The following is a 27160-nucleotide window of genomic DNA, read 5'->3' as shown; positions in this document are numbered from 1 at the left end:
TCAGTATCTAAGAAATCCAAAAATAAAACAGTTAGGGGTTGTTTCATGTAGGGAGAACAGTCTTATATAGTTATGGGCCCGTGGGCATTTAATATATGACAATGCAGGATGACTGATTTTCATATCAGTGAGCCTCAGTCATTAAGAAAAACTTAATTACATTAGCTTAATCTGTTTAAGAAAACAGGCATGAGTGTGATACATTTGAGAAGTTAATTTTAATCCAAAAGAGACTGTGTGTTGGTACTTATATAGAATTGAGCCTTTAACCATCTAGAAAGTTCACTTGTCCAGAATGATTCATTCTTCAGAATTCCAGAGCTAGCACTCCTGAATGAAACAAAATGATGGCCCGTCTGTATTACCACAATCAGAATGTGCATATTCTTGGGTAGCCAGATCCATTCTTCTATGCTAGTCTTTTTTTTTTTTTTTTAAGATTTTATTTATTTATTTGAGAGAGAGAGTGAGCGAGAGAGAGAGAGCACAAGCCAGAGAAGAGACAGAGGGAGGGAGAAGCAGACTCCTCACTGAGCAGGGAGCCCGATGCGGGGTCCTGGGATCATGATGCAAGGATCATGGGATCATAATGCAGGGTCCTGGGTCCTGGGATCCAGGGTCCTGGGGTCATGACCCAAGCTAAAGGCAGATGCTTAACTGACTGAACCACCCAGGCGTCTTATGCAAACCTGATCATTGGCTCACCTGGGCTGACCTGACCACCCCATCCCTGCTCACCTGGGCTGATCATCCCTCCCTGCTCACCTGGGCTGACCACCCCTCCCTGCTCACTTGGGTTGATGGTGCTTCCCTGTTTACCTGGGCTGACCACACATTCTTGCCTCTTCCTTTTCTTTGTCTCTATGGGTCTCGGCATGGAGCTGTGGTGGCACTGAGGAAGAACAAAGCTCCCTTCTCATTTCTGACCTGATGTTATGATGAAATTGGCAACCTGACAGCTCGTCTCAGCCAGTCACTCAAGCCATAGGCCTAGAAAAACAGGCGTTTAGAATAAGACACAGCCTTGAGCCGGAGATGTGGTCGGATGATGGCAAAAGTGAGTTCAGAATCAAACGCGACACCCCGAAGAAACAAATTACAATGAAAGAAAAACCCGAACCAAAACAAGCAACGTGCTTTGCAAATACAAGAAGGAGGAAACTCATGTTCAAAGTTAATGGAAAATTTTATGGTTGAAGAAGACAGTGAGTTAGAAAGTAGGCAATGGAAGGGACCCTGCTTGACTCTGTCCACTATGTCCTTGGAGAGGGAGGGACCCTCTTTCTCCAGTAAGGCGCCCTCCTTAGCAGGTGGGTCCTGCCTGGTCTGATCACTTGGTTAACTCAATTACTCACTCTAACCCCCTCTTGTCCACATTGGCCAGCTGCACAGCTTCCCAGCACGCCCCGGCTCTTGCCTGAGCCAAGGATTCGGAGAAACCAGGGAAAGGCTGTGGGTCTGATGGATGAGTATATTGCAGGATGGCTCCATGGTGAGGTGTCTAAAATTACAGACTCACATGCGCTTACTGTGAGGACTCTGTGGGGCTATAAAAGGGCCGGGGCTCCCTGGGCATCCCCAAAGCGCTAAGCGCAGGACGGGGGACCCGTGGGAAATGGAGTCATGGGTGGTAACAGATGCCCTCCAACTCCCTGGCAGGCAGCGGACACCTGCTCCTGGAGCCCTCCTTACCGTGAGCACGGGTCCTGTCTCCTCCCTCCCTCCCTCTGCAGGCCGCCCCGACCCCTCACTCAGCCCCCCCCCCCCCCCGCCTCCCCTGCTCAGGCTCCGCCCCCCCAGCAGTCAGCAGGCCATGACCTTTCAGGCTCCCTCTGTGCTCCCTCTTTCCCCGAGTCCCACTTCAGATTCCCAAGAAAAATGCTCAGACGCCTCGGTTTGTGTTTCCCTGCCCTTTGGACGTCAGGGGTCCCTGGCCCATGGGAAGGTCCCTGGCGTCCTTGCTGTCCTCAGGAGAGGCGGGGTCTCACCCAGGGCCGGGGCCCAGCAGGCAGGGCATGACTCAGTTTGCAAAGACAGGGGAGTGGGCTTCCAATTTCTGAAAATGTGGAAGAGAGTTCCAGGAGGGGAAGAATGAGCCCCTCATTTTTGTCTCTAGCTCCCTCACTAACAGGCTGGCTGATGATGGGAAGTGCCTTCCTTTCTTCATAAAGGGAGGGATCTGAACAGAAGACACAAGCCATTCGCCACGCACCCTTCCTATCGTGGAAGCCTACTCAAGGTGGGGAAACTGAGGCATAGAGCGGGTGAGGAACTTGCTCAGGGTCACACACAGCTCGTCAGTGGCAGAGCGGGGATCTGCACCCCGTCAGTCTGGCTTCCTAAGAACCCTTGCTCTGGGCCAGGCTCCTTTGGCGCCGGCACGTAGCGGGTCCCGCATCCCCGGGCTCCAGGGCTGAGCTCGGGTAGCAGGGGTCGCGTTAGCGCTGCTCTCCAGAACAGGACGGTCGTCTGTGTCTGGCCAGTGCCCCATGCGCCCTGTGGGGACGCTGCCTGCCCCGTGCCTTTGCCCTTTCGGAAGGGCATGGGAAATGCTGGCCTGTCAGCAGGTATAAACTCAAAAAGTTTCTCCCTCAGCTGGTTTCAAGGACTGTTTACCCAAGTAGACACAGGAGGATTAGGCACGCGGCTGATCCAACCCGTCTGGGTGTGACCAAGCGCCTGCAGCTGTCAGAACGAAGGCTTCCCGTGGAGAGACAGGACGCCCACACTCCATGGCCCCGAGGCACGCCCTGGGACGTGGTTCCTGAGCTGGGGCTCCAGGGTCTACAGGTGATTCAAGAGTGAGGCTAAGAACACAAGGGCCTCCAGGTGGGACTCTCAGGTCCGTGCCCAAGCCCAGGGGGCCAGGCCATCTCCCAGGACAGCCCAGGTCTGCAGGGGCAGCCCGTGTGGACTGCTGAGATGGGCAGGAAATAGCAAGCCGAATCCAGCTAGGGCTTCCAGGCCCCCGGGGACGGCCCTCACCCACTCTCAGAGTCCCTGCTTGCCAGGAGCAAGGGCACAGGAAGTGTCATTGTCCCGGGAAATCTTCCCCATCCTGATTCTCCGCCTTGGGCCTTTGCCCTGTCCTGTGGCCACTCATCCACAAAGCGCGCACTGTGTGGTCCTTCAAGTGAGTTTTCATAAGGTAGGGCACAGAACAACCCAGACCGTGGGCTCAGGGCCCGTGGCGGTGACGCCAGTGGGGCTCGGACGAGGGCGCCACCCGGCCCCGCCACCCAAGTCACAAGGACCTTGTGGGAAGGTGTTAGTGTTTTAGTGGGCGCAGCTGAGGGTGGGTCAGTCAGTGAGACTTGGTAAATTGTTATTTACAGTTTCTGAGCTTTTAAAAGAAGAGTGCGGCCCGAGAACCGGCGTGATTCCAGACCCGCGGCACCATGAGGGCTTCGGCCCCGCTGCTGGCCCTGCTCCTGCTGGGGGCCCGGGCCCAGCACAGTTCCGAGTGGACCTACTCAGGTAAGCCCCCACCCCAGGGGCTGCGCCTTTCCTCGTTACCCTCACCCCTGCTGGGCCTGCCCTCCCTGCCTCCGGAGAGCGCACTGACCTCAGACCCCTGATGGGGACAAGGCGAGTTCGCTCTCCTTCCCCGGACCCCCGCTGCCCCGGCCGGGGTTTCTGCTTTAGAACCTTCTCTGGCCACGGTGCTGGCTGGGAGCCCACCTGCCGCCTCTGACTGCGAAGCCCTTTGCTTCCCCCGGCTCTGCACGTGGAGGAGGAGGTTGCTAGAAAGGGCTTCCTGCCATCTCACAGAGGGTGTGCGGGTTTGTGAGAGCTTTCTTCTTGGGGAGTTCATGGTCTGAGGTTTACCCAGAACATCCCGACTTGCCGAGAACCCGGCGACTTTGCATGGCCCCTGGGCTGCCGTCTCCCAGTGGCCATGACCCTGCTGAGGCCCAGAGCTGCACATCTGGACCCGAGTCACCCCTCCCACGGGGCGGTGAAGAGAGCTCCTGCCCCTGCCCCCCTTTTTCTGCACTGCACCCAGGGATGGGGCTCTGGAGGACCCTCAGGGCCGCTGGCTGACCCACTCTCCACATGGCGCCCCCCAGCTTTGGACACCAGGGGAAGCATACATTCAGGGTGGATGGATGCCCTGTTAAGTCAAGGGCAAAAGAATTAGGGACATCATGGGAGGCTCAGAGAGTCCAGCGTCAGAGGGCAGGGGCCCCCAGCTCTGACCAAGTGCCTCGCTCTGGAGCAGAGGAGGCCATGTGCGGCCAGTGCCACGGAGGCCCTGGGCCTCTGCTTCGTGTGGCTTGTTGGTACTCGGGGTGGTTCAGACGGGTAAGCGAGAGAGAGAGAATTCCAACAGTCAGGCCTTGTCCTTTCCAGGCTCAGCCCAGCCTCTGAGACTGCGGGCCTTCTGGAAAGCCACAGGGCCCAGGGAACACTCGGGCGGGGGGTTGGGGGGCGGCTACTTCAAAGGCCTTTCAGGAATATTTGAGAAACCCACACCACTGCTAGGGACACAGGCCAAAGCCTCTTGATCCATGCAGGGGGCTGTGCTCGGGGCCTCTGGCCTTGATCCTGGCATCCCACCTCTGGGAAAGAATTGTTTAAATATTGGTTTGTAGTATTAAATCAAGAAGAGCAGAGAAATAAAAAATTGACTTTTCTGTTGATTGCAAAACCAAGCAGCTGTGAGGGGCCCAAATACAAACATCTTCCTTAAAACAAGCCATGCACTTGCCATGCAGCTACCCCCTAATGGGGGAGAGAGCTTGGGTCCTCGACTGCGAAGGGGTGGGCCTGTTACAACAACTAGCTTTCCTCCTTCTCTCCCTAGAATTATTGCCCACCTTAAAAAAGAGACATTTCCTTACTTTGATTTTTTTCAGCTAATTACTTTGGTCATCTTTGAACCTGATGCTTCCCTTTCTTGCCCTGAATCCACAGGTGAAGGCACCCAGGTGGGACCCAGTGAAAGGGGCTGGAGCAAGTAAATAGGTGGGGGCTCCTGCAGTTGGGGAGGGGACTGCAAGATTGTTGGGGAAGGGGAAGAAAAACTGTGCCCTTAGGAGGAAATGGGGACAGGACCCCTGAGAATAACACAGCAATGCCAAGCCCCAAGGAGTCTTCCAGTGCATTTATCAGCATATTCCCATTCCAGGGGAAAACTAAAGCTGTATATTAAAGACCTTCGTTGTTTCCCAAACGCCGACTGTTCTCGGCGCCAGAGACAGCAACAGGGGAGTCTGGAATCCGTGTCAAAGCCCCTGAGACGCCAGCTTCCACGGAGCGGACTTCGACGGTGTCCTTCCCACCTCCTTCTGGGGGTCAGGCTCTGTTTTCCAGAAGGCAGACCTCTGGCCTTGATCCTGGCCTCCCGCCGGGCAGACCCTGCTGAGAGCTAACTGCCCCCGAACTCTGACCCCCCCTTGGCTCTCTCCTGTCACAGAGGGGGCACTGGACGAAGCGCACTGGCCAAGGGAGTACCCCACCTGTGGGGGGACGAGACAGTCACCCATCGACCTGCAGAGGAGAAAGGTTCAGTACAACCCGTCGCTGAAGGCTCTGAAACTGTCAGGCTACGAGGTCCAGGCGGGCGAGTTCCCCGTGGTCAACAACGGCCACACAGGTAAGGGGCAGGCGGCAGGACTGTCCACAGGTGCTCAGCATTGGCGGCAGGTGCCGGGTGCCAGAGGGGCACACGGGGGACGCAGAGCGCAGGTTGGGAGCTGCAGGCCCCAGGCAGGCGGCAGCCTCCACCCCAAGCTGCGCGGGAGGGCCTCTGTCTTTGGCCTCGATTCCAGGCTGGCTCCTTCCTTCTGTGCATTAACCTCTCCCCAGCTCAGTCTGACCCAGCCAGCATGCAATCCAGCTGACCGAGGCCCTGACCCGCCTGCCATCTGTGATCTGTGCCCTGCTCTGACTTTTCCATATTTTCTGTATTGAGTCTGATTGGCTCAAAATGCCTGACAGGCGGGCCCAGTATTTCTCAAAGGTTTTATTTATTTATTTATTTTAAAGATTTTTTATTTATTTATTTGACACAGAGAGGGAGCACAAGCAGGGGGAGGGGCAGGCAGAGGGAGAGGGAGAAGCAGGCTCCCCACTTGATCCCAGGATCCTGGGATTATGACCTGAACCGAAGGCAGACATTTAATTGACTGAGTCACCCAGGCATCCCTCAAAGGTTTTACAAAGAGGCTCTTGAGGTCTTGAATTAGGTCTTCTTCTAGGAAGGGGGTGGAGGCCAGATAGGAAAAGGCTGACCTGGGTCTTGGAGACCCCCCCCCCCCCGCCTTTAGAAGTCTGGACTGGACAACTGGAAAATCCATGCTTTATGTTTACTGAACACACTTCTGAGTTTTCCAAGTGGGCCCATCTCCTCCGAGCTTCATGATACCTCCCACCCCTGGCAGGGGCCGTTGTTTAGGCTGGAGGCCAGGGGCCTCGGGAGGCTGAAGGACTTAAGGTCACACAGTGTCTGGTGGCTGAGCCGGACCCAGGCCCCTCCCCCTCATGTCTGATTCCTCAACCACGTCCTCCTTGGACACCCCCCCACTTCCACCTGGGCTGGGCCGATTTACTGCCCACCCACAGAGGTGCATGGGGGTCATAGGACTTAGATCTCCCATGTGCACAAGTGAGAAGATAAAACCAGTTGCCCTTAATGGAGCTGGTGGACACAGGAGAGTGAAGATCTATAAAAGGCCTCAGGCACACATGGCCTAGATCCCTGAACTCCACAAATAATTCATGAAAGCCTGATTTTATCATTAATGTCAAGCTCCTGTTTCCAAAGTTGCTCCCTGAAGCCTCCAGCAGGTTGGCAGGTTGGAGCTTCCCCTGCTCTCCTTGCCCTCGAGGAAGAAGGGCCAAAGGTGGCAGCTGAAGGCAGGGGAGAAGCTTGGTTGACCCCACCAGGACAGGCAGCCAGAAGTATCGAAGGATTGAAAACCCCCACTGGTAACATGGGCTGTTTGTGTTGCATGTCTGCTTGGTAGGGTTTTGTGCTGGGGACCCAGGAGAGGGGAGGTGTTAGGAAGGTCCCAGCTTCCCCGGGGAAGGCGGGGGGTGGGGGTGGGGGACGAAGCTTACAGCAGCTCCCTCCTCCCAGTTTGGAAAGGGCCCTGGACCTTCCTCCTATGGGCTGTACTGGGCTCTCTGAAGGCTGGAAGCCAAAGGTCCCCAATCTACCCTACATCATATCAAACATATTGGAATGCACTCAAACAGCTCCCATTACTTATATTTTTTTGATGTCAAGGATTTTGAAAGATTTTTAGAACTCTTTACAATTGGCTTTACATTGTCAGCAAGCTCCGAACTTTAAGAATTCTACTGAAGGAAAAAACAACAACACCTTAATCAACAAATTTTCAAATCTGATAACATTTTGGTGAATAAGTTTAACAATAAAGTTGATATGATATAAACATTTATTAATTTTTATTTTGCAGGGTTTTTCTAGATCTCGGAACCTAAGATATAAATGTATATATGTATTTATATATACATATTTTTAATTGACTTCATTTTTTAGGGCAGTTTTAGGTTCATAGCAAAATTAAGAGGAAAGTACAGAAATTTCTCATACACCCTCTGCCCCCACATACATTGTCCCCACATTATCAATATCACTCACCAGAATGGTATGGTTTTTTAAAAAGATTTTATTTATTTATTTATTTATTTATTTATTTAGCGAGTGAGCAGGGGGAGGGGCAGAGGGAGAGGGAGAACGAATCTCAAGCAGACTCTGTGCTGCGCATGGAGCCCCACACACAGGCTCCATCCTATGACCTGAGCCGAAATCAAGAGCCAGTTGCTTAACCGACTGAGCCACCCAGGCGCCCCCAGGATAGTACATTTTTTTTTTTTTTTTTTTACCACGGATGAACCTACCTTGACACAACAAAATCACCAAAAGTCCAGAGTTTGCCTTAGGGGTTGCTCTTGGTATTATACATTCTATGGCTTTGAGCAAATGTAGAATGACAGTATTCATCATTACAGTATCGTACAGAGTATTTTCACGGTCTTAATTATCCCCTGTGCTCCGCCTGTTCATCTCTCCCCCCACTGCCATCCCGGCAGCCACTGATCCTTCTACTGTCTCCATAGTTTTGACTTTTCCAGAATGTCACAGAGTTGGAATCATACAGTATGTAGCCTTCTCAGATTGGCTTCTTTCACTTAGTAACGCATTTAGGGTTCCTCCATGTCCTTTCATGGCTTGATAGCTCATTTCTTTTTAGCATTGAATAATATTCCATTGTCTGGATAGCCCACAGTTTATCCATTCACCTACTGAACGGCATCTTGGCTGCTTTCAAGTTCATAATTCAGCAATTATGAATAAAGCTGTCATAGACATCCAGGTGCAGAATTTTGTGTGGACGTAAGTTTTCAGCTCCACTGGGTAAAGACCAAGGAGCATGATTACTGAGCTGTATGGTAAGACTGTGTTTAGTTTTGTCTTCCAAAGTGGCCATGCCTTGTTGCATCCCCACCAGCAGTGAGTTCCTGCTGCTCCAGTCTCCCAGCATTTGGTGTGGTCAGTGTTCTGGATTTTGGCCGTTCTGATAGGTGTGCTGTGGTATCTCACTATTGTTAATTTGCATTTCCCTGATGACATACAATGTGGAGTCTCTTTTCACATGCTTATTTGCCATCTGTATATCTTTGGTGAGGCGTCTGCTAAGGTCTCTGGCCCATTTTTTAATTAGGTTGGTGGTTTTCTTATTGTTGAGTGTTAAAGGGTTCTTTGTATATTTTTGCTAGGAGTCCTTTATCAGGTGTGTCTTTTGCAAATATTTTCTCCTAGCCTGAGTTTTACCTTCTAAGTCTCCTCATAGTGTCTTCTACAGAATAGAAGTTTTTATTTATTTTTTTAAAGATTTTATTTATTTGAGAGAGGGAGAGAGCACAAGCAGGTGGAGGGGCAGAGGGAGAGGGAGAAGCAGACTCCCCGCTGAGCTGGGAGCCCGACGCGGAGCTCGATCCCAGGACCCTGAGATCATGACCTGGATCCCAGGACCCTGAGATTACAACCTGAGCCGAAGGCAGACGCTTAACCAACCGAACCACCCAGGCACCCCTTACAGAATAGAAGTTTTTAATTGCAATGGAGTCTAGCTCGTCAATTACTTATCTCATGGACACTGTCTTTGGTGTTACGTCTAAAAAGGCATCACCACGCTCATGGTCATCTAGGTTTTCTCCTATGTTCTATTCTAGGAATTTTACAGTTTTGCATTTTACATTTAGATCTGTGGTGCATTTTGAGTTAATTTTGGTGATGGGTGTGAGGTCTGTGTCTAGATTGGTTTCTTTCCACGTGGATGTCCAGTTGTTCCAGCGCCATTTGGTGAAGACTCCATTGTATTGTCTTTGTTCCTTTGCTAGAGATCAGTTGAGTATATTTATGTGAGTCTATTTCTGGGCCCTCTGTTCGGTTCCATTGACCTATTTATCTCTTCTTTTGCTGATACTACATTGTACTGATTATTGTCACTTAATAGTAAGTCTTCAGGCCAGGTAGTGCCAGTCCTCCAGCTTTGTTCTTTTCAATATTGTGTTGGCTATTCTGGGTCTTTTGCTGCTCCATATAAACTTCAGAACCAGTTTGTTGATATCCACAAAATAACTTGCTGGAATTTTGCTTGCATTGACTCTCTAGACCAAGTGGAGAAGATCTGATACCTTGACACTATCAACTCTTTCTACCCAGGAACACAGAATATCTCTCCATTTATTGATTCTTTGATTTCTTTCATCGGAATTTTGAACTTTCCTCATATAGATCTTGTACGCACTTTGTTAGACTCGTACGTAAGTATTTAATTTCGGGGAGTGCTCATACAAATGGCATCCAGCATTTAATTTCAAATTCTACTTTATATTTACATTTTTAGGTACCCCATTTTCTATTATTAGATCCAACAGATATAAAATTATATTTCAGTAAAAAGAAATTGAAAACATAGTTTGATATTGAGACAAACTTAAATTGCTACAAAGGTTTCCAAAACTTATTCTCAATTTCCCTATTTAGTTGTGGACTAGTAACAGTGGGTGGACCAGTACTCATTGATTAATATATATATTTTTTATCCCCCAAAATATATATTCATAAGCTCCAGAAAAGCTTACAGGCCTGAGACATTGGCCTCTACAGGTCGGTGGGAGAAACAACACTATTCTCTTAGTAGGTACTATTAGCTACTCCATTTATTAGGCTCCTTGAAAGGATCTCTCATTCACCCTTCTATCTCCGTACCTGGCACAGAGCCAGACATGGGCCAGATGCACTTATGTGTGAGAGGATAAATCCCCAAGTAGATGCCCATGAGTGATGTAGGCTTCTCAGCAGGTTTCCATCTCTGAAGGCTGAGGGAGCAAGGCTGGTTTTGTCTTTAATAAACAAGAACAAAAATAAAAAAAAAAAAACCAAAACCACTTTCATTTTGAAATAGTTTTAGACTAGAAAAACTGCAAAAATAGTACAGAGTTCCCACATACCCTTCTCCCACTTCTCCTAATATTAACATCCTATAACTTTACTACCTTGATAATACAACACGATCGACTACTTCACAGACCCATGTGAATTTCATCACGTTCCCACAGATGTCCTCTCTCTGCTCCGAGACCTCATCCGGGATCCCACAATCCATGGAGCTCTCCCATCTCCTTAGTCTCCTCCAACCGCGGTCAGTTCCTCCATGGTTCTTTGACCCTCACGACCTTGACGCTTCGCTGTCATTTTCTCGGGCACAGAAAATGCTTAAATCACGTGGTTCTTCTGGCTTGAAAAGAGCTTGAAGAACTTAGTTTCAAACAAAGAGGAGCACCTTCTGCTAACAGTTAAATCAATGTTCAGAATCTGGGAGGCTCAGCAAGTTCACCTTTGGGGACAGGTATTTGGCTTCACCTTTCCAAAGGCACGGTAACATGCTCTGAAGTAATATGCTGCCATTTTTCAATCCAGCCCGTGCGATCCGTCGATAAAACTTGAGGGGCAAAACACTCTGTCTGCAGGGAATTATATTTGGGGGAAACATCCCTGTCAGGAGTTTTGTCATTGCGCACGTGGGGCTAAGTGTCCAATTAGAAATTTCTGGTCTGGTGTTCTGCTTTCCAATCTCTTGGCACAGATGATTCTGCATATCTTCTTTTAAAGGCTTTTCCATTTTTTTTTTTTTTTTCCTATGAACATTGATTTGGAGGCTGGCTGCATTTTAAGCACTAAATAAATACAAAGCTCTGCCAAAGAACATGTTAAACTCTTTGGGGTCAGATTCCTGTTTTACAAGCATATGAACTTAATCACAGCTCGCTGCTGCTTTCGACAAATTGAAAGGGAAGAAGGGGACATTATGGATAGATATCAAATCCCTAACACTAACTCTTTAAGAAAGCCTGCTTGTTTATAATCCTCTTTGATGACTTTAAATAGAAAGACCTGGCTAACAGCATAGATGCTGCTTGTCCCTGTCCCAGTCCTAAATTATGTACATCCTCATAGATCTTTTTCTTCGTCACTCTCTGCTGTCACCCTCCTGTGTCTCCCTTTGGCCTGGCTCATTCCAAAGCTTAACGATGTCTCTGAGGCCTGAGCCAGTGAAGGGAACAACTGTAGCTAGGTGACCAGAGTGACCTCCCTGGGGCCAATCTGTAGGGCACAGGGCAGGAGGAGGAAGTGGGATGAGTGGCCCATTTTCCCGTAGGCAAGAACTTAACACTTGAACGCATCCACTGATAAGAATGTCAAGTTAAACCCCAGGCCAGGGGTTCGTGCGTTTCCCGATTTGCTGTAGAATTTGGTCTCCAGTCTTCTGAAGACAGGTGGAGGCCTGTAATACAGGTGACATCCTATCCTGGCCACACCCCGCTCTTGGCCTGGTCTGCCCCCTCCCCCCGACCTCTGCGCCTCTGAGCAATCTTTCCACCTTCCCAGGTTGGCTTCCTTGTCCAGAAAATAAAAGCACTGAAGCCTGCAGGGATGCTCCCTTTTATGGAATGGAGTTGGCTGTTCGTTGGGCTATTTCTTTTATTTATTTATTGTTTTTTAAAAAGATTTTATTTATTTGAGAGAGAGAGAGAGAGAAAGCATGTGTGTGTCGGGGAGGGGGCAGAGGGAGAAGCAGGCTCCCCGCTGAGCAGGGAGCTCAGTTGGACTATTTCTAAAAGGCTACCCAGGATGACTGTATTAAACACCTCAACTTGGCCTCATAAACAGTACTCTGGGAGTAAAAGTCATCAAACTAGTCCCAAGAGGCCCCCCAACCCCTTCCTATTCCTACGCTGTGGGCAAATTACAAAATTGGCCAGAAGTGGAGAGTGCAATTCTGGGGCACACCCACTGGCCATATTTTTTAGGGCACCCTCCTTCCCTAGGGCTGACAAGCTGGCCCTGCCACTCCGTGGTCCTGCCCCAGACCTCCGGTTCTGGGTAGGAGGGCGTGTGCCCTGACATGGGCGCCTGCCCAGCCCGGCTCTCCCATCCTGTCCTGTGTGCCAGTCACATCCTCCCCATGGGCGACCCTGCTTATGGTGTTCTAAGCCAGTGTAGTCCTGGCTTGCACCCAAAGTGGGCAGGGGAGCAGGGGAGCTGCCTGGCCGGTAGACCTGACCCAGCCATACCCATCGGCCCCACTTGCAGCCCTTGCTCGTTTTCTCTCCCAGTGCAGATCAGCCTGCCCCCGAGCATGCGCATGACGGCCAGCGACGGCACCCAGTACATAGCGGAGCAGCTGCACTTCCACTGGGGTGGCGCGTCCTCCGAGATCAGCGGCTCCGAGCATACCATCGACGGGATCAGATTTGTGGCTGAGGTACTTTGAGGACCCCGGCCAGGTCCTCTTTCCTCTTTCAAATCTCACAGTCACTTTCCTTATTAAAACAGCCACAGAGACTGCATGATGACAGTCAAGTCACCCTAAGGTTGGTTTTTTTTTTCATTCATTCACAGCTATTTATTGATCCCTGCTATGTGCCAGGGGTTCAAGCAGGGTCCCCGCTCTCACAGAATGCACAGCAAGGCAGGAGTTTACAGCCCATAGAATGGGGCAAGCCCTCTTTGATTTCAGCTGAATTTCTATGTGTTAGATTTTCAGGGTTCTCTCTCTTGCATAGATCTGGCCTTAGGATGACCATGGTTTACAGTGTCCTCCAGAGCAAGGTGACTCATGCCCACTCTGGGAGACCTCAGGAGAACCCAGTGGCCTCATCCGAGCCCTCCGGACGCTGCCAGATATTCTGCCTGGAGGGAGGTGGGGTCAGGGAAATGCCTTTGAATTGCCATCTCCCCAGAATCCCACTCATGCTCTTTCCATTCTTAGAGGACTTTCTGGTCTTGATAGATCTCATACCCAGAAGGAAAGAGGTCGGAGTTGTTTAGGAGGGACAGCATCTTTCTTTTCATTCTTCCCTGGAAACCTGAAGCATTTGAAGTCTGTATGGACCGCCCTTGACTTACTCTTTCTTGCTCCCACAGATTCACATCGTTCACTACAATTCTAAATACAAGAGCTACGATATAGCCCAGAGTGAACCGGATGGTTTGGCTGTGCTCGCAGCCCTCGTTGAGGTAGGCTGAAACGACACATGTGAAGTCATAGATTGGTGTCCAAAGTATCAAGTGTAGACAAAGGGTCTTCCTCCCCGTCCCTCCTCATCTGTGTCTGAGCTCACCGTTCTTGAAAAAACTCTGACTCAGTGAAGCCCTTGCTCCCAGTCACTGGGTTCCTTCTGTGTCACCAATCTCGGAGACCTTGGATAAGTGTGACAACTGACTTAAAAGAGCTAGGATCACAGCACGGTTGACCAAACATAAACCAGCCTGAGGGCAAGGGGAAGCCAGATAAAGTGAACACCTCTGCTCTTCTCAGAAAGTCTGGAGGGCAGGACTTGTGGCTAGGTGGCAAGAAGTGGTCAATGAACTCAGTTTCCCCCAAACAAGTATTAAGTTGGATAAAATGGCCAAAAACCACTATATCCCTACTCTGGAAATGGACTAAAGGCAAACAACGCATTGAGGCATTTATTTATGAAAAGTGACTAGAATTTTGAGTAAGAACAATGGGACTATTCCTATCCCCACCCCCTAGCTTGGTCAGCAAGGTAGTTTTACTGGGGCAGGCTGGACAGGAGAACGAGCAGCCTCACTGCCTGGGGGCGGGCAACTCACTTGATTTGGAGTGTGAGTTGAAAACTCATGCCCCAGGCTCTAACAGTAAAAGTAGTGGAAAGCAAAAGCTGAGGCTGACCTGATAACTGGCTGATCTCTGAATGTGCTTCTCAACTCACACACAAATCCATCAGCAGAGGGTGCGAATCTGATGGGCTTGAGGGGTTTGAACAACAACTTCTGCTAAAATCATTGACTGACCACAAAGCTATGCTGACCCTAGGCAGTTCCTAGAGGGCCCTAGGAATGCAGGCTAAAAATAAGATTTAAGAACAGAGTGGAGACATCAATTGGTGTACATGGCCAGGGAGACACATCCTGCAGATGAAGGCCAAGCAAATTATTAAACAGATACACAACAAACAAAAAAATTATCAGGACAATTTTTAAAAATCAGAGTTCATATTTACTATCATATATTATTTAGATGTCCAGTTTCCAAAAAAAAAAAAAAAAAAAGTTGGGCATGCAAAGAAATAGGAAAATATGATCCATATTTAGGAGAAAAAATGTAGTCAACAGATAATGACTCTGAGTGGACTCAGTGATTAGCAGACAGGATTTTCAAACAACCATCATAAATGGGTTCAAGGAATTAAAAGAAACTGTGTTCAAAGAATTAAAGGAAAGTACAATGACAATGACTAAAAAAGGGAAATCTCAATAGAGAAACAGAAATTATAAAAATGCACCAAATCGAAAGTCTAGAGTTGAAGAGTTGAAAAATCATGACATGGTCTCAAAGCAGATATGAGGCAGCAGAAGAAGGAGTCAGTACTTTTGGAGAGAGATCAAAGAAATTATTCAATCTGAGGAACAAAGGAAAAAGATTGAAGAAAAATAAACAAAGCCTTAGAGATTCACGGGAACAAGATCACATGGCCCAACATATACCTAATGGGAGTCTTGGAGAGGAAAAAGAGAAAGTGATAGAAAAAATATTGAAGAAACAATGGCCCCAAATTCCCCAAATTTGATGAAAAAAAATAATTTACTAAACCGGGAAACTGAACAAAGCCCATGTCTGATCAGAGTCGAAGTCAAACTGTTGAAATCAACAAGAGAAAAAGGATTTTTTTATAAATAGGGGACTGACAGTACAACTAATAGCCAACTTCTCCTTAGAAACAAGTCATCGGAAGGCGGTGGAAAGACAGTCAGCCAGGAATCCTAATCCAACTAAACACCCTTCAACAATAAGGCGAAACAAAGGCATTCCCAGATAAAGAAAAACTGAGATAATTGCTAACAGATCTGTCTTGCAAGAAATATTACAGAAAATCCTTCTGGCTGAGAGGCAATGACAATAGACAGTAACTCAAATCCACAGAAAGAAATGAAGAATGCTGGAAGTGGTAACTATAAAAGACTATGTACATATATTTTTGTCTTGTCTTTAAAAATTTTCTTTTAAAAAACCCATAGGATTGTTGAAAGCAATCATTATACCACTTATTGTTGGGTTTACGATATAGGTAGATGTAATGTCGATGACAAAAGTGGGAAAAAATAGAAATAGAGCTAGCTTGGAGCTAAGTTGCTATATTTTATGGGAATGAAGTTAGTATTAACCTGACGTAGGTTGTGATAAGCTGTAGATTGAACAGTAGTCCCCCCTTATCCTTGGTTTAGCTTTCCCAGGTTTTAGTTACCCTCGGTCAAGTGCAGCCCAGAAGCAGACGTTCCTTCTAGTGACGTATTCCAGGAGCCTCATGCTAGGTCACAGCGCCTACATCATTCACCTCCTTGCATAGGCATCACCTATCATCACGCGTCATCACAAGAAGAGTGAGTGCAGTACAGGGCGCCTGGGTGGCTCAGTTGGTTAAGCGACTGCCTTCGGCTCAGGTCATGATCCTGGAGTCCCTGGATCGAGTCCAGCATCGGGCTCCCTGCTCGGCAGGGAGTCTGCTTCTCCCTCTGACCCTCCCGACCCTCCCCCCTCTCATGTGCTCTCTCTCTCTCAGTCTCTCTCTCTCAAATAAATAAATAAAAATCTTAAAAAAAAAAAAAAGAGTGAGTGCAGTACAATAAGATATTTTGAGAGAGAGAGAGAGACCACGTTCACATAACTTTTATTTCAGTATATTGTTATAATTGTTCTATTTGATTATTAGTTATTGTTGTTAGTCTCTTACTGCATCTAATTCATACACTGAACTTTATCACAGGTATGTATAGGAAAAAATGTGGTATTATATCTGGTTTGGTGCTACCCGTGGTTTCAGGCATCCCCTGGGGGTCCTGGAATGCCTTCCGTCCAGATAAGGGGGGACAGCTATAACCAGTAGAGCAACTACTAATAATTAAAAATGGCTAAATGGGGGGCACCTGGGCAGCTCAGTTGTTAAGCGTCTGCCTTCAGCTCAGGTCATGATCTCAGGGTCCTGGGATCGAGCCCCACATCGGGCTCCCTGCTCCTCGGGAAGCCTGCTTCTCCCTCTCCCGCTCCCCCTGCTTCTGTTCCCTCTCTCGCTGTGTCTCTCTGTCAAATAAATTAGTAAAATCTAGAAAAAAAATGGCTAAATGGTACACGGAAAGTATTGGTTTCACACAGAAGGTGGAACAGAACAAAAATCCACGAGGCACCTAGCCAAACAAATAGTGAGCGACAGTCATAGATCCAAGAAATCGGAATTCATACACAGCGGAAAAAGAACTGGATCAATACCACTGACTGAAAAGAACCATTGAAAATTCACCTTTTTTCACCAAAAGCAATTTTTCTGACTTCTAAAGAGTCAACGCTTACACAAAACAATGGTGACCCAACTGAGGGCAGAATTGGAGAGAGGGCTGTCCCCAGCTCAGTCACGAGTCCTGAGGATGAGGAAGGGGGCACATGAGACCAAGTCCCCCTGCCTGAGGTGAACCCTGCCCAGAGTCCCTGGGGGGTATGGTGACAGTGAATTTGGGCCAGGCCCTGAGGGCCTCGCCGGTCACCGCCGAGAAAGCTCTTTCCCTGGAAGCTGTAAAATGCTTCCGTCCTGTCTCCCTGGAAGAGACTAGTGAGCCCAGGCAGTTGGTGGCAAAGAACAGCCAGACGATCTCTCCCCACACAGTGGGGGGGAAGGGGTGTGGACGGGCTGCCTCCTCCCTGCCCCCCAGGCTCTGCCCAGGCCCAGGGACACCAAACAGCTGGGTTACCAGACGGAGGTCCCTTTTCCATTCGATGCACCGCTCTGTGTTTCTCCTCCAGGTCACGGATTTCGGTGAAAACACTTACTACAGCAACTTCATTGCTCACTTGAACAACATCCGGTATCCAGGTGAGGAAAGGCCACAGCAGCGGCAGGGGGGCCGGGCCGGGGGACGGGGGCAGACAGGGCGGCACACAGGCCCCGCCAGGGGAGCACCCCCTCCCCGCGCCGGGGCTCTCGTGACAGCAATTCCTGCTGTCGGCTCAGGCTGCGAACGCCCCCGAGAAACGTGTTCACAAACCCCACCTGCTGATTCCCACAGCTGGAAGCCGGGGCACCACAGATCGGGGTATCCTCGCTTCACCTCTGGCTCCAGTGAGCAGGGATGACTGTGGGCACGAGAGAGAGAGAGAGAGAGAGAGAGAGAGAGAGAGGTGTCCTCCTTAGCTTCAGGCTGAGGAAAAGCCCCTCATCATCGTGCCTGGACAGGGCTGGTCTCCCTTTCCCCTGCCTCCAGAAGGCAGAATTCTTGTCTGAGAGGCCACTTACCCTTGCAGCCTGTGACCCGAGCAACAGCCACATCAGCTTTGACACCTTGGCTTTGTGCTTCTGACTTTGGCCCCCTCGCCCAGACTCCAGCTCCCTGACTTCAGGTTCTGCCCCTCCAGGGGGTCCCTTGACCTCTGACCCATGGGCCTTCTGTTCTCACCAGTGCATGAGTGGGGGTGGGGGATGGGGGGGGAGGCAGGGGGAGAAGCAGGGGGAGGAGCAGACTCCCCTCTGAGCGTGGAGCCTGATGACGTGTGGCTCCATGCCAGGACCCTGGGATCATGACCTGAGCCAAAGGCAGATGCTTAACCCCCTGAGCCACCCAGACGCCCCCAACGGCTGTTATTTTTATTCATAGCTACAAATACGAGCATGTATTAACACTGCCTGGAAATCCTAAACTACTCATCTGGGCCTTTGCTTTTCCCTTCTCCAGAATGCTTATTTCACATTTTCTCCCCTCTATCCAACAGCTTGCTTGATATTGCCCTCTGAATCTAAAACTTAACATGGCCCAAACCTAACTGGGTTCCCTACCACCCACCCCCAGGCTTGTCCCTAAACCGACTTCCTCATCTCAGCAAAGAGCATCATAATCCATCCCATTGTTTAAGCCCCAAATCCCAGAATCACTCTTTTTTTTTTTAACTTTTAAAAAAAAATTCTGTTTAAGGGGCACCTGGGCAGCTCGTGACCTTCAGCTCAGGTCATGGTCCTAGGGTCCTGGGATCGAGCCCCGCGTTGGGCTCCCTGCTCAGTGGGAAGCCTGCTTCTCCCTCTCTCACTCCCCCTGCTTGTGTTCCCTCTCTCCCTATGTCTCTCTCTGTCAAATAAATAAATAAGATCTAAAAAAAAAAATTATTTTTAAGTAGGCTCCACCCCCAATGTGGGGCTTAAACCCATGACATCAAGAGTTGCATGCTCTACAAACTGAGCCAGCCAGGCACCCCTCCCGGAATCAGTCTTGATTTTCCTCTTTCCGTTATCTCTCACATCCAAACCATCAGCAGGTCTTACTGTTTTCACCTCCCTGCTTTCAATCCTCTTGTGTATAAGCTGAGAAGTAGAATTGCTGAATCATATGGTAAGTCTACGTTTAATTTTTAAAGTTGCCATCATATCATTTTCCATAGCGGCTGCACCACGGTTCTGGAATTCTTGACTCACTTAAATATATTACAGTGATGAAACTATGCGCTAGAGCCTTTAGAAGGGTGTATCTTGAAGCCTTTCCAATAACATTAAAATTTAGAATTCTTTTTGCCTACTCATGGGATTATGCACTACCAGACTCTGATGCCTTGGTTTAGCAAGCCTATTTATGTCTATGTAAAAACTATAATCTCTTTGCCATTAAAAAAGATGCAAAGTGCTCAGGGAAAGTGAAGCAAGATTCAGCTCAACTCCATGTTTCTTCGATGGTGTCATGCTGAGCTCAGGGGCTCGGAGTCATGACAGGAACGGAAGAGGGATTCTCTAGATGCACTGATGGGTACCCTGCCGAAGCGCCGCTCCCCACACCCCACCTGTGGCTGAGCTTGGTTCCCTGGGGGCGTGGCAGAAGGAGCTCGGGGCGGGGTGCCTGCACCCCCACTTGGTTCTGAGTCTGCCTTTCTAATCTCTATCCACCCATTTCTTTTTTCTTTCTTTTTTTTTTTTTTTTTTTTTTACAGATTTTGTTTATTCACTTGAGAGAGAGAGAGAGAGCACAAGAGGGGGGTGGGGCAGAGGGAGAAGCAGACTCTCCGCTGAGCAGGGAGCCTGATGCAGGACTCGATCCCAGGACCCTGGGATCATGACCCGAGCCGAAGGCAGACTTTTAACCAACTGAGCCACCCTGGCACCCCTCTATCCACCCATTTCTAAGTAAGCCCAAACCAAGGAATTTTGTTCTTTCTTGGAGAGTTCTTACCCAGAAGCCCCTAGCAGTCATAATTCTTTTCTTTCATTTATCATAAAGCGTATTCTCTGCCAACAGTTGTGATGACAGTTAGGCTCATGAGTACTTTCCTATGTTCAAGTTCAATGGCCAGACTTTATAAGCACACCCCCTCCCCCTTTATCCTCGTAGCAATCCTATTGAATATTCCCTTGTCACAGATGAGGGAGCAGCCTTTGAGGAGTGAGCACCCGACCAGTGCCACGCAGCTAGGAGGAAGTATCTGAGTGGGTCTCTCCCCAAAGTCTTTGCTCTTACCCCCTTCTAGGAAGCAGCAGACTGGGGACATGTTTCTAATGATCAGCTTCGATGTTCTGGTGAATCAGGAGATTCAAACATGGAGAGGTCTGAGCCTGAGCTGTCCTCCCAAGGGACACCGGTGGCCCCTCACCTTCCTTTATCTTCTGTCCTCTCTGTTAGGACAAAGCATGGTTCTGAGTGGCCTTGACATTCTGGACATGCTCCCTGAGAACGTCCACCATTACTACAGCTATAGGGGATCACTCACCACTCCTCCCTGTACTGAGAACGTCCACTGGTTTGTGCTGGTCCGTCATGTCCCGCTCTCCAGCGCACAGGTAAGGCATGGCATCACCTCCCAGTCTCCCCTTCTGACTGCCTGGCTGACAATAGTGCTCCCCTACATCTCACCTCACGCCGACACCTGGCTCCTAGGGGGCCTTCATGCCCGGGGCTACCGGGCCTCCCCTCTGTTGCCATGGGTGATCTTACTAGCCCTCTGGCAGAGATGAGCAAGTTGAGGCATCAGGGAATCCAAGGAACCCTGAGACCTTGGATGCAGCAAAAGCACTGGGACCTGACCTCAGAGCTGCATGGTGAAGGCAATATTTACTGAGCGGATGCTCCCACCAGGTACGGTTCTAGGCCCTTGATGGACAGAACCGCCGTCCTCACGGAGCTTACATGCTAACTTCATAAATGGCTTTAGGCAAGGACATATGGACATATTGACATCGTTAGCTCTTTTTTTTTTTTTTTTTAAAGATTTTATTTATTTATTCATGAGAGACAGAGAGAGAGAGAGAGGCAGAGGGAGAAGCAGGCTCCCAAGGAGCAGGGAGCCTGATGTGGGACTCGATCCCAGGACCCTGGGATCATGACCTGAGCCGAAGGCAGACGCTTAACCATCTGAGCCACCCAGGCGCCCCTTGACATCATTAGCTCTTTACCGTGCTAACACTCCTGCAGCCCTTTGAGGAGAAGAGCTGTATCCGCTACCTTTTGTTCCCCAGCATAGCACGGTGCATAATAAATATTTGTTGCGTTAACGAAAGGACAAATGTAACTGAGGTCACAGAGGCAAAGCTACATTTCCTTCTGGGTGATGTTCTTCCTCAGGAGCAAATAGATCTTTTTCTTAAACTTTTCACTTCCCCAATGCAGGAAAAGGTGGAAAGACCCCTATTCAAGAATACCCACACACAAATCTGTTTGCTTCTTTTCCTCCTTTCTACTGGTGATCAAATATTCATAGAAAACAATTAAAAGAGATGGTTGGAAGAATGGATGGATGGTTGGAAGAATGGATGGATGGAAGGAAGGATGGATGGATGCATGGATGGAAGGATGGATGGATGCATGGATGGAAGGATGGATGGATGGAGGGATGGAAGGATGGATGCTCTGCCTGCCATGTAGCAGAACTTGAGATCTTCTCATACCTGCTTTATCAGGGTTATAGAAGTAAACCCAAGCTCTAGTTCAGTGGCTAATTATGCTCCTTTAAACCACCCAGTACCTCTTCCCCTCCATAATTCACTTCATGTGGCCTGTAGATTTGGAAACTAGAGAATTCCGTAGTGGATCACCAGAACAAGACCCTCCACAATGACTACCGGAGGACCCAGCCCCTGAACAATAGAGTGGTGGAAACCAACCTCATCAATCTCCCTAACCAGGGTAAGATCAACTCTTGTTTATCCTTTGCAGTTTTTTGAGTCCTGTTTTCTTCCTTCCCTGGGTGGATGCATCTCTTTTGGCAATAGTAGGGAAGGGAGAGTCATCTAAAGGGCAGGAGGCTCGGATGGGCCAATCTGTACAGGGCATGTGTGGGCAGAGGAGATGGCTCATCTTCCCAATCCAGGCAGTGATGCCAGTGGGTAGAACAGAGACCACAAAGATGGACAGTTACATGATTTATTTCCTGCTTAGTCTTGGCCAGAGACAGTAGGAGAAGCAAGATGCTCAGCAACATCCTGATGCTCCCATAAGAGTGTAGGCTCAAGGTAAGCTTATTAAACACAACTCAAAATTATTTCCCTCACACCTTTATCTTGGTCTGTTCCCAAGCCCATCCCCAACTCCCACACATTCCCTCAAGGTGGGGTTTGCTAGAGCATGTATTGTTTACTTCATTTTCTTGGGGACCATGCCCCAGATATCAGGGTGCTGGAAGTAGGCATGACCAGTCCAGCCTCCCTGGGACCCTCTAACTCACTGGGTCAGGCTTCTTGGCTCACCTTATTGCTGTGGTTGCAAGAATGCAATTATTCTGCAATTTTCCCATCTTTATTTTGTCTGTTTCTCTGTAAAATTGTGGTGATCTGTACATTCCCTGAATTCATTGTCTTTACAGTCTATTTCTTCTAACCATTCCTGAAACCTTTACATCCTCTAATACAATAGAATTGGTCTCCAATCAATATTGCCCACTCAATATTACCCCAACTAATTTTTTTTACCCCAACTGATTGTATGTATTTTTCAAAACTTTTAAATATCCAGACATGCCCTCCCCTTCCCTCCTCATCAGTAAAGGCCCATTTGTGATTTTCTCCCGATCTTTCCTTCCTGGTTCATTGATTGTTTTCCCTTGCATTTGTTTGCTTCTCCAACAAGACTAACAGAGGAAAAAGGACACCAGTTATAATGATCATTTCCCCATATTACACTATATACGATATTAACAGTGCCCATTCCTTTTCCAAAGGGTGACATCCTGCTAAGAAGGTCCAAATGCTAGCAGCCTAGCCAAAGGGAGTATAGACGCACTGATCCGCCTCCTTGTTCTAATCCTGCCATGTTCCCATTTTCCCTGCAGATTGTATAGTTTCCCATATGCCACACCCACATGCTCTTTCCACGAGAGGGGCGTGTCACTCCAATTCACCCTCAGGAGGGAGCTCAGGTTGTTTAGATATCCGACCAAGATGCCCCACATTGCAGTTTGCCTAGATGTCCATTGTGCCCACCCTTCTGAGACTCGCTGTTTAAGATTATTACTTCAGCTCCCAGTAGATAGTAAGAAGGCTTCTTTTTTTTTTTTTAAAGGTTTTTTTTTAAATTTATTTGACAGAGAGAAAGACAGCCAGAGAGGGAACACAAGCAAGGGGAGTGGGAGAGGGAGAAGCAGGCCTCCCGCAGAGCAGGGAGCCCAACACGGGGCTCGATCCCAGGACCCTGAGATCATGACCTGAGCCAAAGGCAGACGCTTAACGACTGAGCCACCCAGGCGCCCCTAGTAAGAAGGCTTCTTCCCCCACTTGCAGCCAGGCGACCGGAACGACAGCCTCCCTTTGTGTTAAGACAACAGAACTGGGCATCATCTTGCCCCACCTGCCCTCAGACCCAGACTTCTAGGTAGCAGCTCTGGTCTCTTGTCAGCGAAGTTGTGTCACCCACCTGATGCCTCATAGTTCCACCGAATTCCACCCCCTGATGGGTTAATATGATCAACCCATCAATAAGGAATGACCTGACAAAGAAGCAAGATTACAAAAGCAAGATAATGGTCAAATATAGATGTTTTGCAATTCATTTATTAGAAAGCACCCACATCCCCTTAAGGTCAGGGCTCCTGAGCATCACATGAGAAACCAAGGTCCAGGGGTAGAACCACCTTTGACATCTTAGCCCTTGGATTCTGGCAGCTTACACGCCTCAACTCAGACAGCGTGAAGGTGCTTGAAGACAATGGGATGGGAACATGGAGGGCATTCTAAGGAACCTAAAATCCTTCCCATAAGTACAGGTGTGGGGAATGGTGTCTGGCTGTCCCACATTCTGTTTTCACAAGTACCACCAAACTTTTGACCTTTCTGTATTAACTCTTCTTTTTATAGGATATAATCCAGGTCCTTCCTGAGTTCCAGCTTTATATAAACAAGCTCGACGATAAGCTGGAATACTTGAGAAGACTTATTGAAAAGAAAAACAGGAAAGAAGAACACTACAGGCGGCGAGCTTGAAGACGGGGTGTACAGGACGAGGTGGTCCTCCCCTGAGCCCACGCCCTGCCGGGCTCCCCCCGGGGCCCCCCGGCTCTGAGAAATCCCATGTCAGAATGGCAGCCTCCCCGAGACTTCTGTTCAGTTTCTGAGTTAAGACATGGGAAACTGGGGCGCCTGGGTAGCTCAGTCGTTGAGCGTCTGCCTTCGGCTCAGGTCATGATCCCAGGGTCCTGGGATCGAGCCCCGCATCGGGCTCCCTGCTCGGCGGGAAGCCTGCTTCTCCCTCTCCCACTCCCCCTGCTTGTGTTCCCTCTCTCGCTGTGTCTCTCTCTGTCAAATAAATAAATAAAATCTTAAAAAAAAAAAAGAGACATGGGAAACCATCATCCGTGAGAGTAAATGAGGTAGTTTAAGGGTATGAGAAGGGGTTTGTTAGACGACACCAATGGGAATTGATTGGAATAGAAATTTAAAGGAAATGGAGCCCTAAGTATCTTCCTATCAAATCATGCATGTTGATCTGTGTAAATTACAAAGCAGCCCGGCCTGCCCTGTGGGATTTAGGTGTAATAAAATGTCTTTGGGAATTTGTCATTTGAAAATTTCTCTTTTCTCTTCCTAGTACCACTTTGAATATGCCTTCTTTGCCATCCCCCTAGGGACACCGGGGATGGGACAGAGATCAAGGTAGGAGGGGTTCCAGGACCAAGTTTAGGAAAAAGGAGAGAGTCTTACCTTGGGAACTTGTCGGTGGGGAGGTCTGGAGCCCTGGCCAGGCTGTGTGAGCAAAGGAAAAATAGAGGAGCAGGATTGCGGGCTCCCAGGAGAGATGGGGAGGAGAGGGGAGGAGAGGAGAGAGGACCTCCCTGCAGATCTCGTCCTCATCAGTCAGATGGTGGCTGGGCCTTGTCAGTAGAGCTGGGTTCAAGGGCCGGTTCTGCTGCTCACTGTCATGATCGCTTACTGCGATAATCACCGAGGTTTGGGTACACTGATGCGTGTTTTTGACTGAGGCCCCTTTCTCACCACTCGCTCTTCGACTCCCCCGTCTCCGGCCCAGCCCCCCATGTTCTTCCCAGTTCCTTTGTCCGCTCTCCTTACTGGCTTTGTTCCTGCACACACTGTCATCCATCACCTCTGACTTCCTTTACCCCTCAGGGCGGTCCTCAGCAGAGCTGCATTTCCCCCAGTTTACTGAAACAGAAGCCAAGATGCAGGACAGCCCGGTGACTCGCCCACCATCTCCCGGGTAGAAGATGGTAGAGCCAGGATCTGAAGCCAGGTCTTTTGTATCCAAGTTGTTTCAGCTACAGAAGGCTTCCCTTTCATTTATCCAAGCGTCGTAAAGCACCTGCCACGTGCCAGGCGTGGGGCTGAGGACTGGGCCACAGAGATGGGGCGGGAGGGCTGGTTTCCACACTGGGAGCTCAAGTCCTGTGAGCAGGACAGACATTGAGCTAACCCATCGCCCTCTCGCCAGAGAACAACGGTTTGTGACCTCCGCAGAGGGGCTGGGGCTTGGCTTGGGTTGAAGGAGTTCACCTGGGGAGCCCAGCGGGAAGGCGAGGGGCGCCGCAAGCGGGGTCGGGGGGTTGGGGGCGTGGTAGCTTGTGCTGAAGGGAAAACACACGGGAGGGAGAGTTTGGTGCCGCTAGGGAAAGGGGGTACGGGGGAGGTCGGGCACACCAGCGCCTCTGTGCCACTGAGGTGTTTTGGATCTTCTCCTGCGGGTGACGATGGGCGGCTGCTGCAGGATGGTCAGCAAGGAAACGGCATTCGCTGCGGTAAGATTCATCCTTTCCACCAGCAACGAGGGTCTGCGATGAACTGCAGTGGAGACAGTGAGCAGCACAGCCCAGGGGTTTACGTAAACAAGTGAACGAAGACATAAACAGGATTACACATGCCTGCCTGTCCTCAAAAACAAGGGGAAAATGAACCAAAAATTAATTATAATGGTTACCTAAAAGGGGAGGCAGAAGAAGAGTGGAGGATGGGGCTGGAAGTTGGGCTTTTCTGAGTGCACCCTGTTCCGTAGTTTTAACTTTGGAAACTTCCTTTTTACATCCTTTTTTTAAAAAAAAGATTTTATTTATTCATTTGAGACACAGAGATACAGAGAGAGAGCACGAGCAGGGGGAGAGGCAGAGGGAGAGGGAGAAGCAGGCTCCTCGCTGAGCAGGGAGCCTGATGTGGGGCTCGATCCCAGGACTCTGGGATCACGACCTGAGCCGAAGGCAGACGCACAACCATCTGAGCCACCCAGGCGCCCCCCGTTTTACATCCTTATAAAACAAAATTAAATTTTAAAGATCTCTTTAAATCCCTAAAACTTAACTTAAAATGTGAAAACATAGTAAAATGACCAAATAGTTGTATATTGAGTTGGTAGCATCACAGAGAAGAATTTTTTCCAAGTTATTTTAATTTGCTAATTTTATTTTTTAAAAGACTTTATTCATTTATCTGAGAGAGGGGGAGCACGAGAGGCAGGAGGGTCAGAGGGAGAAGCAGATTCCCCACTGAGCACAGAGCCCGGTGTGGGGCTCTACCCCAGGACCCTGATATCATGCCCTGAGCCAAAGCCAGACACTTAACCAGCTGAGCCACCCAGGCGCCCCTAATTTATTTTTTTAAAGATTTTATTTTTAAGTAATCTCTACACCCAACTTGGGGCTCCAACGTACAACCCCAAGATCAAAAGTTGCATGATCTACCGACTGAGCCAGCCAGGCCCCCATCCAGGTTATTTATTTATTTATTTTAAAGATTTTACTTTTTAAGCATTCTCTACATCTAATGTGGGGCTTGAACTCATGACCCCAAGATCAAGAGTTGCATGCTCCACCGACTGAACCAGCCAGGCGCCCCATCCAAGTTACCTTTAAACATGGTGATTTTACTGTCACACCTAGTGGGGTAGGTATGTCCTAAGGACAAGAAGAACTGCAAAGAAATCCAGACAGTACTCAGGAACCTTGTCAGTATCTGGTCAGTACTGGTCTTGTTACTTTGAAGCTGTGTGTGCCCAGGTGTGTGTAATTGCTACACTGTTACTATATGGATATAATTATGTTTACGCCCTCAGTAACAAGATTTTCAGGATAATACAACAGAGATCCAAATATAAAAGCAAAAAAGCTAAGTAAAAACCCTATAATTGTAAATTCGAATTGGAAAT

General features: G+C 49.0%; 1 protein-coding gene across 3 annotated transcripts; it reads left to right on the top strand.

Moving 5' to 3' along the window:
* Positions 1 to 872: 872 nt before the first annotated feature.
* Positions 873 to 24566, top strand: CA6 (carbonic anhydrase 6). Of its 3 annotated transcripts, XM_078071757.1 has the most exons (11): positions 873 to 1057; positions 2117 to 2790; positions 3336 to 3477; positions 5420 to 5599; positions 12658 to 12806; positions 13469 to 13561; positions 17361 to 17430; positions 20210 to 20367; positions 21586 to 21709; positions 21962 to 22035; positions 23872 to 24566. In XM_078071757.1, exons 3-10 carry the CDS (start codon positions 3399 to 3401, stop codon positions 22018 to 22020), a joined length of 912 nt encoding a protein of 303 aa, XP_077927883.1. In that variant the 5' UTR covers positions 873 to 1057; positions 2117 to 2790; positions 3336 to 3398; the 3' UTR covers positions 22021 to 22035; positions 23872 to 24566. The 3 variants fall into 3 exon arrangements, with proteins under 3 accessions (XP_077927883.1, XP_077927884.1, XP_035946394.2); XM_078071758.1 differs by lacking the exon at positions 21962 to 22035; XM_036090501.2 differs by lacking the exons at positions 873 to 1057; positions 2117 to 2790; positions 3336 to 3477; ... (1 more) ...; positions 12658 to 12806; positions 13469 to 13561 and having other exon boundaries at positions 16297 to 17430.
* Positions 24567 to 27160: the final 2594 nt, after the last annotated feature.

Source organism: Halichoerus grypus, chromosome 5, assembly GCF_964656455.1.
Source record: "Halichoerus grypus chromosome 5, mHalGry1.hap1.1, whole genome shotgun sequence".
In the NCBI taxonomy this organism is placed as follows: Eukaryota; Metazoa; Chordata; class Mammalia; order Carnivora; family Phocidae; genus Halichoerus; species Halichoerus grypus.
This window is presented reverse-complemented; position numbering and strand designations above follow the sequence as displayed.

Coding starts and splice junctions, on each gene's coding strand:
- CA6 (XM_078071757.1), top strand. CDS start 3,399: ATGAGGGCTTCGGCCCCGCTGCTGGCCCTGCTCCTGCTGGGGGCCCGG. Junction 3,478..5,419: donor TTCCGAGTGGACCTACTCAG/GTAAGCCCCCAC, acceptor CTCCTGTCACAG/AGGGGGCACTGGACGAAGCG. Junction 13,562..17,360: donor TGCTCGCAGCCCTCGTTGAG/GTAGGCTGAAAC, acceptor TTTCTCCTCCAG/GTCACGGATTTCGGTGAAAA.